At 66.2% G+C, this 12,065-nt stretch overlaps 5 protein-coding genes across 5 annotated transcripts in view; 3 read left to right on the forward strand and 2 right to left on the reverse strand.

Annotated features, from left to right (window-relative positions):
• The window catches only part of EMIHUDRAFT_468049 (carnitine O-acyltransferase), a gene marked incomplete at both ends in the record, with an annotated part of 3,169 nt that extends 1,088 nt beyond the window's left edge, over nt 1-2,081 (forward strand). The window contains 6 exons of the mRNA XM_005784708.1: nt 199-224; nt 448-534; nt 566-668; nt 1,230-1,336; nt 1,407-1,472; nt 1,556-2,081. Coding sequence (XP_005784765.1) covers nt 199-224; nt 448-534; nt 566-668; nt 1,230-1,336; nt 1,407-1,472; nt 1,556-2,081 — 915 coding nt within the window. The remainder of the gene's footprint in view (nt 1-198; nt 225-447; nt 535-565; nt 669-1,229; nt 1,337-1,406; nt 1,473-1,555) is intronic.
• Nucleotides 2,082-4,490: 2,409 nt separating this feature from the next.
• On the forward strand, nt 4,491-5,429 carry EMIHUDRAFT_112463 (mitochondrial carrier protein; the record flags this gene model as incomplete). The annotated part of the gene is made up of 1 exon (XM_005784709.1): nt 4,491-5,429. One exon carries the CDS (start codon nt 4,491-4,493, stop codon nt 5,427-5,429), a length of 939 nt encoding a protein of 312 aa, XP_005784766.1.
• A 2,558-nt stretch (nt 5,430-7,987) lies between these two features.
• On the reverse strand, nt 7,988-8,733 carry EMIHUDRAFT_364668 (hypothetical protein; the record flags this gene model as incomplete). Its single annotated transcript, XM_005784710.1, has 1 exon — nt 7,988-8,733. A coding segment is annotated over exon 1 (476 nt), but the record flags the coding sequence as incomplete, so codon positions are not given.
• A 447-nt stretch (nt 8,734-9,180) lies between these two features.
• Nucleotides 9,181-9,764, reverse strand: EMIHUDRAFT_112465 (hypothetical protein; the record flags this gene model as incomplete). The annotated part of the gene is made up of 2 exons (XM_005784711.1): nt 9,181-9,616; nt 9,652-9,764. The coding sequence occupies 2 exons, from the start codon at nt 9,762-9,764 to the stop codon at nt 9,181-9,183; spliced, it is 549 nt and encodes a 182-aa protein (XP_005784768.1).
• A 1,300-nt stretch (nt 9,765-11,064) lies between these two features.
• Nucleotides 11,065-12,065, forward strand: part of EMIHUDRAFT_468050 (hypothetical protein) — a gene marked incomplete at both ends in the record, with an annotated part of 5,776 nt that continues 4,775 nt past the window's right edge. The window contains 2 exons of the mRNA XM_005784712.1: nt 11,065-11,259; nt 11,337-11,952. Of these exons, the coding sequence (XP_005784769.1) occupies nt 11,065-11,259; nt 11,337-11,952 (811 nt within the window). The remainder of the gene's footprint in view (nt 11,260-11,336; nt 11,953-12,065) is intronic.

The following is a 12,065-nucleotide window of genomic DNA, read 5'->3' on the forward strand; positions in this document are numbered from 1 at the left end:
CTCCGACTCTTCACCCCCCGGGTGCGCGAGAACAGGCGAGTGGGCGGCGCTCCGCGAGCAGCTGTGCGCCGCCGCGCCCGCCAACGCAGCCTCGCTCAAGCAGATCGACGAGGCGCCTGTAGCCACCTGCTCGGACACCTCCTGTGCACCTCTCCCTCTGCCCCCTTCCCCTCACCCTTCTCTGGACACGGCCCCTAGGCGCTCTTCGCTGTCTGCTTGGACGGGTGACACGCGCCGCAAACCTTCGCACCTCCACCTCTCACCTCTCACCTCTCACTCTCACCCTCTCACCCTCACCTCTCACCCTCATCCTCTCACCCTCACCCTCTCGCCCTCATCCTCTCACCTCTCGCCCATACCTTCGCCGCCACTCTCGCCCGCCGCTGCCGCCGCACGGACCGCACCTCGTCGAGCGAGTGAGGGGCGCTGCTCGCCGCTTCCGCACAGGTCGTCGCCAGAGGAGCTGGGCGAGGTGAACCGCGCGATGCTGCACGGGCGCGGGATCGACGGCTGGCTCGACGAGTCCGACGACACGTCCACGACACGTCCACGCCGTGTCCTACAGGCGCGGGATCGACCGCTGGTTCGACAAGTCCTTCCAGCTCGTGGTGACCGAGAACGCAAAGGCGGCCATCAACTTTGAGCACTCGTGGGGCGACGGCGTCTCGGTCCCCCAGCCAGCGAGATGGCGCTGCATGATGGACCACACTGCACAGCAGAGGCGACTCGCTGCACCAGGTCCTGCGCCTCGCCAACGAGATGTTCGACGCTTCGACGGCGCTGCCGACGGACACGCCGGCGCCGCCCGCCGCGCCGCCGCGCAGGCTCGATTTTGAGCTGCCGCCGCCGCTCGCCGCGGCGGTGGAGGAGGCTGGCCGCCGCTTCGATGCGACCATCGCCGGCACAGACCTCGCGACGGCGCGCCTCCAACTAGCAGCCGAGATGCAGCCGAGGTGCAGCCGAGATGCAGCCGAGATGCAGCCGAGATGCAGCCGAGATGCAGCCGAGATGCAGCCGAGATGCAGCCGAGATGCAGCCGAGATGCAGCCGAGATGCAGCCGAGATGCAGCCGGTCCTCGCGACGGCGAGCCTCCGCTACGCCTCCACCCGCCCCCCCCCCCCCCCTCTGGCCTCGCCCCTTGGTCCTCCTCCCTCTTCTCGTCCCGGCTCGCAGACCCTGCGAGGCCTCGGGACGTCCCCGGCTGGACCTCCGCCCGCCGCCGCTGCAGGTGATGACGGACGCCTTCACTACGGCGGCGCTCAAGAAGGGCGGCGTCTCCCCCGACGGGATGATGCAGATGTCCTTCCAGCTCGCGATGGCTAAGATGAGTGGCCGGTCGTCTCGACGCACGGCCCCGATGCATGCATGAGCCACCGATTGATCTCAACCCGCTGTGACTCGCCAGGACCGTCTCGACTTACGAGTCCGCCTCCACCGCCGCCTTCAAGCACGGCCGCACAGAGACGATCCGGCGCGCACCGCCAGCAGTCGCGCCGCGCCCACGAAATGTCCCCATGACACGTCCAGGGCATGCCCCCCCCCCCCCCCCCCCAGGGCTGCCACGCCAGAGTCGCGCGCCTTCACCGACGCCTTCACCGACCCGGCGGCGACGCCGTCGGCGCGCGCCGCGGCGATGCGCGCCGCGGTGCGCAACCACTCGCGCGTGAGCCGCGACGCGCTCATCGGCGCGCGCCGGCACGGGTACGGATCTCTGCGCGAGGGGAGTGCACCCCTTGCGCCGACTCGGCTGTCTGTCTACGTAGGCGCCGGGATGGACCGCCACTTGTGGGTGTTGCAGCGGATGGCGGCGGAGCGAGGGCTCGCGCCGCCCCTCTTCGAGTCGGAGGCGTACCGCCGCCTCTCGAAGATTGTCATCTCCACCTCGACCCTCTCCTCGCCCGCCCTCGCAAACGGCGGTTTCGGGCCTTTCCACCCCGACTGCTTCGCCGTCGGGTACGTGATCCGTGCCGACGGCTGCGGCGGCCAGATCATGACGTACCAGCGCGACTCGACCGGCTTCGCCGACTGCATGGTCGCCGCGATGCGCGAGATGCGGGACGTGCTGCACGTCGACTCTTGACGCAGACATTGCTCATTGGCACGCGAGGATGTTGCTCGTTTGTGGTATTTAATAATAATAATAACTGACACCTCTCTACTGTGAGATCAGGTGTATTTTATTTTTGCTTGGGTGGGCCTCATGATGAAATTCTGCAAAAACCTGGCCGGCGGCCCTGCCCTGCCCCTACCTACCTACACCTACCTACCTACCTTACTTATGGGAAACTAAAAAAGAAAACACTCGATGGGTGAAGGTGGGGTACTATACCAACTAGAGTGATGGTTGGTGGTACTCTCCTGCAACCACAGGGTCCTTCTTGTGACATGGCAGGCCACTCTCAAGCTCTACAAGCATCAGATCACCCACTTGCTCTCTCTCTCTCTCTCTCTCTCTCTCTCTCTCTCTCTCTCTCTCTCTCTCTCTCTCTCTCTCTCTCTCTCTCTCTCTCTCTCGGGTGCGGGGTGGGGCGGGGTGGGGTGCGTATGTATCTCGCAGCAGATGGCATGACTGTGCGCGACACATGCGCGGGAGACCGTCACCGTGCCCGCGCGCGAGCCGCGGGCGGGGGGGGGAGGCCCTCACGGCCTCCATTCCGACCGAGACCAGCAACGGAGGGGGGCAGGAGGGCGCACGGCAAGCCGCGGGGCTCGGCGCATAGCACGGGGCAGCCGGAGAAGGGGGCAACACTGACCGTCACTTGCACCCTACCGCCCTTCTCATCACTGCCCCGGCGCCCACGCCTCGACCTTCTTGGGCAGCAGCTGATTCGACACGTCCTCCCCGTGTCCTAGGCAGCTGTCTTCGCCCTGGCCCCACGTGAAGACAGCACTGTCAGCGGTGAGGGCGAGGCTGTGGCGGACCCCAGCGGACACAGCGACGACGCGCTGCCCAGCAAAGGCCTCGACCTTCTTGGGCAGCAGCTGGGTCCGCTGGTCGCCGTGGCCCAACAGGCCGTAGCCTCCACTGCCCCAGCTCCAGACGGCGCCGTCGGCGGTGATCGCGAGGTTGTGGAAGAGTGTAGCTGACACGGCGATGACGCGCAGGCCAGCCAACGCCTCGACCTTCTTGGGCTGCCACTGGGTCTGCTGGTCGCCGTGGCCCAACCGGCCAATGCTTCCGCGGCCCCAGCTCCAGACACTGCCGTCGGCGGTGAGGGCGAGGCTGTGGTAGTGTCCAGCCGCCACGGCGATGACGTGCCGCTCAGCAAAGGCCTCGATCTTCTTGGGCAGCAGCTGATTCGACACGTCCTCCCCGTGTCCTAGGCAGCCGTGGCCGCCCTCGCCCCAGCTCCAGACGGCGCCGTCGGCGGTGATCGCGAGGTTGTGGAAGAGTGTAGCTGACATGGCGACAACGCGCTGGCCAGCAAAGGCCTCGACCTTCTTTGGCAGCAGCTGGCCCTGCTCGTCGCCGTGGCCCAACAGGCCGGAGGTACCACGGCCCCAGCTCCAGACGGCGCCGTCGGCGGCGATGGCGAAACTGCGGTCAAAACCAGCCGACACAGCGACGACGCGCAGGCCAGCAAAGGCCTCGATCTTCTTTGGCTGCCACTGGGTCTGCCAGTCGCCGTGGCCCAGCATGCCGAGGCTTCCAAAGCCCCAGCTCCAAACAGCGCTGTCAGCGGTGATGGCGAGGCTGTGGTTCTCTCCCGCCGACACACTCACGGCACGCTCGCCGCCCAGGGAGGAAAGGAGGCGGGTCGGCGTGTTGAGCTGCGTCACGCCCTCGCCGTGCCCGAGCAGTCCCGGCGTCCAGCTCTCAGCCTTTCCGCACGACGAGAGCCGCCCCTCGCCGTCGATGAAGACGCTGTGCCGAGCGCCTGCCGCCGCCCTCACCGGCGGGTTGGACTCGCACAGCAACGCCGAATAGCACAGCCACCGCACGGGGCAGCCCTCGCCCTCTGGCTGCGCCGGCAGCTCGAAGCCGCGCTCTTGCGCCCACAAGCGGATGCCCTGCTCCGCGAGCGAGGCGTGGAAGAGGAGCGAGACGGCCGCGACGCGAGCGATGTCGGCGGGGTCGCAGCGAGAGAAGACGCGCACGAGGAGCTCCGTGGGGAGGTCGAGGAGGCGGGCGGGCGGCGGCGTGCTCGGCGCGGGGGCGGCGGTGGAAGCGGAGGCGAGGCGGCGCGAGCGGCGCCGCGGCGGGGTGGACATCGCGAGAAAAAGAATTTCCCCGGTGAGGAACTGCGGGAGGCAAAAGGACGAATTGCTCAACGACGTGTTCAGGGGGAAGGAACACGCTAGGATCTGGCGAGAGAGGAGACCGGTCACCCGGAGGGTTCGGTGCCCCATCGACGTAGGGGCGCTCGAGGCATATGCCAGGTCTGCGGCAGGGGCCAGGGTGATTCGGCGAGACCGACACGTGTGAGAGAGAGATTTTTAGCAAATCGATTGTGTTTTGTTATGTGTGTGTCGAGCGAGCGCGCGCGCGATGTACCACACCGACGCCGAAGCAAACCGCGTGTGTAAGGGGGATCTGTCGGCCGCTTCAACAGCAGCCGCTCCGCCCGCACCGGGTCGCACCGGCCGATTGTGGGCAGCCAGCGCCGCTCCTGCATTCGCGTGGGCCGGCATCGGAGTTCCTTTCGACGTCATCCGCACGAGGCTTCAGACCACCTCCCAGGCGCGGTTCCGCTCGGCGTGGCACTGCCTGACCCACACAGTGCGCACCGAAGGCGTGCTGGCGCTCTGGAAGGGACTGACGCCTCAGATTCTCATCTCTCTGCCATCGAGCACGCTGCTCTTCGGCACCTACAGTGCGCTGCGGCCGGAACGCCCGCGCCTGGCCACTGGTTCCGGCGCCGAGTGGCGCAGTTTCTACGCTGGCGTCTTCGGCGCTGGCTTTGGATCAGGCGTGTCGCTCACGGTCCTGCAGAATCCTCTCGATGTGTGGCGGACGCAGCTGCAGACATCCTACGGCGGCGATAGTCCGCCGCCGCCGCCGCCAACGACGGCGCGGAATGCTTGGCGCGGCGTATCGCTCACCGCGGTCCGCAACCTCCCCGGCAACGGCGTCTTCTTCCTGCTGCACGAGTGCCTCGACGTAAACGTGCGAGAGCGCATCAGCCGCGAAGGCAGCCCCATCAGCCCCGCCTTGGCACGCCTGCTCTGCGGCGGAGCGACGGGCGTCCTCTTCAACCTCCTGCTCTCGCCGGTCGACGTGGTGCGCTCGCGGCTCATGGCGACCGAGAGCGGCGGCGTCCTCTTCCACACCCGCGCCGTGCTGCGCGAGCACGGCGCTCTGCGCGGCTTCTTCCGCGGCGCGGACGTCACCGTGCTAAAGGCCTTCCCAACGAATGCGGTGGGGTTTCTCGCGCTGAGTAAGGCGAAGTGGCTGCTCGGCGTCGAGGACGACGAGCAGCGGCGGTGACACCCTCTTTTTATTTGCACCGAGTCGGTTTTTGTGTGTGTATTCGGTGTGAGGGCGCGCGCGGCGTAAGCACTAGTAGCAGAGGCCGCGGTGCAGCTTTTACGCGTACGCTCACATGGAGAGGGATGAGGGTGACTACGTGGCTGGGTTCACCGTGATTGTACCGGGTAGGAAATTGGGAAACCACTTGACGGTCGCGGCCTTCCGACTCGCGCCTCCGCCTCACTGGCACTATTGTAGCCCTGGCCGGTGCGCGTGTGAAGTTTAAGTTCCGGAGTAAAAATTCGAACGCGTTCTCTCACGGTGACCAAGAAATGTCCACCTCAGAGGCACCCCCGGAGGCAGGCCGCCGCACGCCGGCGACACAGCTCCAGCTGTCGAACTGACCCGCAGCTCCTCTCAGAGCGGGAACTGTGACGAAAGTTGACTGAGGCGGTTGTCAGGAATCATCATACGGATCACATGGTGGCTCTCTCATGACGGGAGACCGCCCGACCACTCCTGGGTGGCACTGCCACCGGTGTCGCTCGACGTCCTGTCGACAGCGTGCCGACAGCGACACATACCATGTGGGACGCGTCGAGTATCGACCTCTACTGCTTACCCAGCCTTCGAGTGTATCCTGGCTGTGGTCCCACACCCACTGGTGTCCATCTCAGAGACCGCAGGAGGTCATGAGGATCGATGGGAGTGCCAACCCCACAATGCCTAAAAACCCAGCCCAGTAGTGTGTGCATGGAGCTTGGAGGTGTGCGCACCGGACACACAGAGACAAGCTCTTCAGCTCTTCATCTCTCAGAGATATTTTGTCAGATCGTCGGCACGCCCCTGTTTGGTTTTTCAGGCTCTGTAATTCAGCGCGGCCCAACGCGCAACGGGATCATTACGGCGACCTCGTCCGCGAGCTCGTGGAGCAGCCGGCACCAGTTGGACGCCGTATCGCAGACAACGTACTTGCTCTCCAAGGCGAGGTACAGATTCAACAGCGAGATTGGGCCCAGCGGGACGTCGTGCTCCCGGGCGTAGTTCAGCAGGTGCGGGCAGACGCCCTGGTGATGGGTTTGCTTCCACCGCTCGAGGTAGCTCGCCCCCGGCGGCCGAAACTGCTCGACGCCCTTCCCTTGAAGCCCGAGGGTGCTTGTCAGGTTGATGCCGCCACAGTTCATCCGAGGCCGGTCGTATGCAAAGGAGACGATGCGGAGCCCGTACCGCCCGGCAGCCTGCTCAAACAACTCGACCGCCGACCCGTCCTCAGAGCTGAGGAAGACCAGCGGGTTCGCGATGCGCTGCTCCGTCACGACGCGCAGCACGCTCTCGACGTAGGTGGAGACCGGCTTCAGACCCGCCTCGATCATCTTGTCGCCCCAGCGAATGTGAACGGAGATGAGCGACTCGCGATCAATCCGCCTCCCGCTCTCGTCTCCCGCCGCCACCCCTCCCCAGAACTCGGCGTAGCGTGCCGATAGCCACGAACGAAACCACGGACTGGGCCGCAGCAGGTATCGCAGTGCCTCCAGATCAAGTGGCCACTGCTGGCTGGACGGTCTCCTGGGACTGCCCTCTGACTCCCACACCACAGCTGGAGCACGAGGGTGCTCCCGCGCGAGGCGGACACACGCGGGAGAGCTGAGGGGTAGAAAGAGGCATTCGAAGCCGCGGCTCTGGTTGCAACCTGGCACGCCCTCGGCCCACTGCCAGCCGGACTGCATCACGTCGCTCGAGAGCACAGCCACGCGCCCCGCACCCCACGCGTTGCGTAGGTGCTGCGACCATACGTGCAGGGTCGAGCCGAGCCCCTGCCCGCGCAGCGGGGCGGGCACGACGAGCAAGTCGACGCCACTGCAGTTGATCGGATGTTGTCGCACCAGCGTGGCGCTCGAGAAGTAGCGCGAAGCCAAGAGTCTGTCATACGAGGGTGTGGCGGGAAAGACCGACGGCGGGAGTCTCAGGTCCGGCTGTGTTTCGAGGCCCGGCGAGGTTCCCACATGTGCCGTCGCCGGCGCCGCCGCCGATTGCAAGTGGCCATCGGGCCTGTGGGCGCACCGATCCATCCGCGGCGTGGAACTGATAGCTGGATGAGACCCTACCGCCACCCCTTGCAACCGCCGGTCGGGCCTACGTGCGCACCGCCGCTGCAGCGCCTGCAGCCGTGCCGCCAGGTCGACGCGGGCGTCTTCTCGCATCTTCTGCAAGAGCGCGCGCGTGGGCGCGGCCGCGCCGTGGATGCGCTCAAAGATCTGGTCGTAATCCCGGTCTGCCGCTCGCACGCTCTCAACGAGCTGCTCGTATGGCGCGAAGAGCAGCTGGTCGCCGTACGGAACCGCCTCGCGGAGAGGGACCGCCTCTGAAACGACCACCACGCCGCGGGAGAGGGCGGGCAGCAGGCGGAACTCCTCGAGCGTGTGGTGGTGCGGGGTCTGGTGGACGTTCAGCAGGATTCGTGTTCGATCCAGCAGTGCCCGCATCGCGGCGCTGCTCGGCGGCAGCCCCGTCGCCCACGTGACGTTGATACCCTGCTCCCGCAGCTGCGCCACAAGCTGCCGCCGGCGCGGGTCCCCGACGTCAGAGGAGAAGGTGACGAGAATGCGCACGTCGCGCGTGTGCGCCGCGCCGGGCGCGTACGTCCACGGCAGTGGCGGGATGTACACCAGCTTGCTGAGTTCCTGCGGCGTGAAGTGGCCCGAGCGAGCGAGGTGCTCTATGTTTGGACGAGAGTACTCGACAGCGACATCGCTGTGGAGGAAGGCGCCGGCGTTTTTGAGGCGAACAAGGTACGGCGTGCCGTCGGCTGACGTGACGCGGTCGGGGCAGATGCCGGGACGGGCGCCTTGAGCGTCCCGGCCGCCCGGAAGCACCAGGTTGTGCTCCACGTTGAAGTCGACGGTCGCATTGCACAGCCGCTCGCGGCCGCTCGCTCTCGCGCGGGCCAGCAGCGAGGGCGGGACGAGGCGCAGCAGTGGAGCCGTGGCCGACAGGTTGAGAAGGAGGCTCTTGAAGAGCTGAAGGTTGGTGGCGAACCCTCCGGGTGGCGGAATCATTGCGTTGTGAGGAGAGGGACGCGTGGCGCGAGCGTGTCAGTCCAGAGTTGTGGTTGAGCTTTTCCTGGGTGTGGAGCGAGGCCCGAGCGCGAGGGCGGGGGAGGGGGCAAGCTGTGGCGAGGTCTTCCAGCCTTCCACTTGCTTCCTCGGGACTTTTTTTGGACTTGCTGTGCCCGCTATCCAGATTCCAGTGGTCCGGGGTTATCGCAGGTTATTTATCTCGTCTCCGCGGCGCGCGCGTATGTATTTTGGGTTGTTTATATCTACCCTTATAAGTCTCTGGTGTCCGCGCCGACGCTCACTGTTTAACCGTAGAACGTCCCAGCTGAACACCGCCCGCCGACGATCGATCAGTCCACAATCGTCGGCCCGCAGCGACCCGCAGCGATGGATGCCGCCCCCCCCCCACGGCCCCTACGGCCGACGCGCCGATGCACGACCGGCCTCCGTCGGACGGCTCTCCGGCCTCTCCGGCCTTTGCCGCCCGCGCTGCTGCCGATCCGGTCCCCTTCACGCTCCGCACAAGCAACGACAACTTTGAGGTCGCCGGCTTTGGCCAGGTGCATGCCCACCACCTGCTTGCCTCCATGTTCACCCTTCGCGCCCCTCCCCCCCTCTGACGCCGCCGTATGGCCTTAGGTGAGGGGCACGACTACCCGCCTGGAAGGCGCTCTCATCAGCAGGTCACCCAGGCACCAACTCGGCGGCCGCTCCTAGAACTCCTCGTCGCTCCCCTCGTAGAGCGAGGCCTCGTTCGACTCGAGGCGTGGGCCGCCGTCGTAGGGGGAGCGGGCGGCTCCGCGAGCGATACTCGCCCAGTCCTTCTTGGTGCCGCCGCGGCCGCGTCCGCCGCGCCGGTCTGCGCGCCGCCCGCGGCTCGTGCCCAGCCTGACCGCGCTCGGCATGCGCTCGTAGACTGTGTCCTTGAAGGCGGTGTGTAGCGCCTCAAAGTTGACGCACGGCGCGTAGCGGCAGCGAGCGCTGGTCTTGCACGGGAGGGCGGTCTGGTTGAAGTTTGGGCAAAAGCCAATCCCGTCGCGCGCCGCCATCGCCTTGACCTTGCCCGCCGCGCGCGCGACCTCGACCTTGTTGTCGACGATGACGCTCTGGAAGGTCTTCTTCTTGGCGACGTTCGCCGCTACGGCGCGCCTGGCCTTGAGTGGATGAGTGCCTGCGCGGCGCACTGCGCGTCGTGGATGATGTCGTCGCTGGTCGTCGCAAAGGCGCGGCACGATGGGCAGAGCTTGTTCCCGAGGACCTTGACACCCGACATCGAGGCGAGGAGGTCCGCCGACATCGCCGCTCGCGTAGACGTTGGGCAGGACCGGGAGGTTGTTGGCACTTGGAGCACTTGGAGTGCAGTCGGCAACCTCACATCCAGGGCCGGGGAGCTAAGAAGCGCACCCAGCGAGCCGGATGATCGGCATCGGGCTACGGGCTAGAGAGCCCTGACCCCTAGCTAGGGGGGGTGCGCATTCGCAGGGAAAGGGCCGTAAAGTAAACACGGGTCTCCGAGGGTTGGCCCCGCGTACCGGGTTTCCCCTTAACTGCAGGACGCCCCCTCTACTCGGAGCTAATGTGATGTTTTCTTTCTTTTTCTACTCGGAGCCAGTGATACGAGAATACGCACATGTTACGAGAATACACACTGCCCCACGGAGTACCTGTACTACTCGACGATAATACAAGAATACGCAGCTTGGAAGTTGCAGGCGCCTATAAAGAAAAAACAGCACGCTAAATTTCGGCGGCTAAAAAGCAAAGGACGGGCGCTTTTGATCGGCAAAGCAAAGTTGGAGTAACGGCGACCGCGTCGCCACAATGCCAGTCGCCTGTCGAGCAGCCTTGGCTGCGCGCATGCGCCGCAGGGTTGACCGACAGCCGCGCGACTCGAGCCTCTCGCTCCACTCGCGGCACGACGCACCCCGCGCGCCGGTCAGCGCAACAGGAGTACTGCGACATGCTGCACACCGCCCAGGACAGCACTGAGAAGCTGGCGCCAGTCGCCCACCAGCATGTCTCAGCACCGGGTGAGGGAGCATGCTGCGCACGCTGATGCAGCACGAGGTCACCACCAATCAGGCCCTCACGCCACCGCACGGCCGCCCACGAGCACCAGCAGCCGCGCTGCGCAATGTTCAAGCGCAGGAGGCCACCCTGCTTCTCGGGCTATTTATTGGGGTGCCACGACAGGTGTCGCTTCAGCCGCGGCTGCACCGGCGCGCCTCCCCCCCCCCCCCCCACACCCCCCCCCACCCGCCCCCCCACCTCAGCTCCTTCCTCTTGGTCGCAGCACACCGCGCTTTGGCCCGCGCAGGCAGGGTTCGAGTAAGTACACCGTCAAAGGCAAGGCGTCCCGCTGCAAGCTCTTCAATCGTGCCTCTCCAAAAAGAAGAAAATGTGCACGTAACAACTCTCTCTCACAGCAGACAGGCTCGACAAAAAGAAGAATTTAAACAAAACAAGTCTCTCTCACAGCAGACAGGCTCGACAAAAAGAAGAATTTAAACAAAACAATCTCTCTCACTGTGCAGACAGGCTCGACACAGGTAATACCTGGAAAAAAGAATCTCTCCGCAAACGCGCCAACCCCAGTGATGTGCAAGCGCCCCGCGTCGGGCCCGTCGCCGGCGAAGAAGGCGAAGAAGGCGAAGACCGCGTACGAGTTGTGGAAGAAGGAGCAGCCGGAGCACGCGGAGAGCGGTGGCGACGACGACGACACGCCCGATCTGGGCACGATGCCGGACGAGGAGCTGAGTCATGTGATCAAGCTGCTCGGCGGCGACCCCAAGGTGCGTGCTGGCCCCGTGCACGCGCCTTCGCGCACGCTCCCTTGCATCTCCTCACCGACAGTGTTCTCTCGCCATAGGCATGCGAGGGCCGGCGGGAGCTGGTCCAGGCGGCGGGCGGCCTCATTTTTCAGAACGGCGCTAAGAAGTGGCGGCGCGCCCAGATCGAGGTGCGGCTGCGCAATAAGTGGAAGCGCCTCGACGACGCGCAGAAGGCTCCGTACGAAAAGCGCGCGGCGGCGGCGCGCGAGGCGGCTGAGGGCGGCGGCGGCGGGGTGGGTGCAAGAGTGGCCACCGGCGCCGGTGCGGAGGTGGGAGGCTCGGCGCATCCGGAGGCGCCGCCAGAGGGCGGGTCGGGCGGCCACAAGCGTCCGGCGGAGAGCGCTGCGGCGGCGGTGCCGGCGAAGCAGCGGCTCAAGATCATGGCTGCGACGGCGGGCGGCGGCGGCAACGGCGGCGGCGGCGAGGAGCGCAGCGAGGAGCGCGGGAAAGGCGCGCCCGCCAAGGGCGGCGGAGGCAAGAGCAAGGGCTACAAGGCCGTGACGGAGGAGCCGTGCGAGGAGTTCGGCGCCGGCTGGATCAAGCAGTCCAAGGAGAGGATCATGCCGGAGGGCAAGGCGCGCGGCAGCGCCTCGCCCCTCCTCCCTATCTTTGGGTTGGACCGACTGCTCCCGCCGGGGCGGAACTCCTCGCTGGGTTCCCCGCCGCCGCCCTTGTGGCCTGTTCCTCTTCCCTGGGCTGTCCTGGGTGGCCTTTTTTCCTTCCCGCCTGCTGGGTGGTCCTTCCCCTCGCGGGGGTGGTTGCCCCCC

Source organism: Emiliania huxleyi (assembly GCF_000372725.1).
Source record: "Emiliania huxleyi CCMP1516 chromosome Unknown EMIHUscaffold_169, whole genome shotgun sequence".
Lineage (NCBI taxonomy): Eukaryota > Haptophyta > Isochrysidales > Noelaerhabdaceae > Emiliania > Emiliania huxleyi.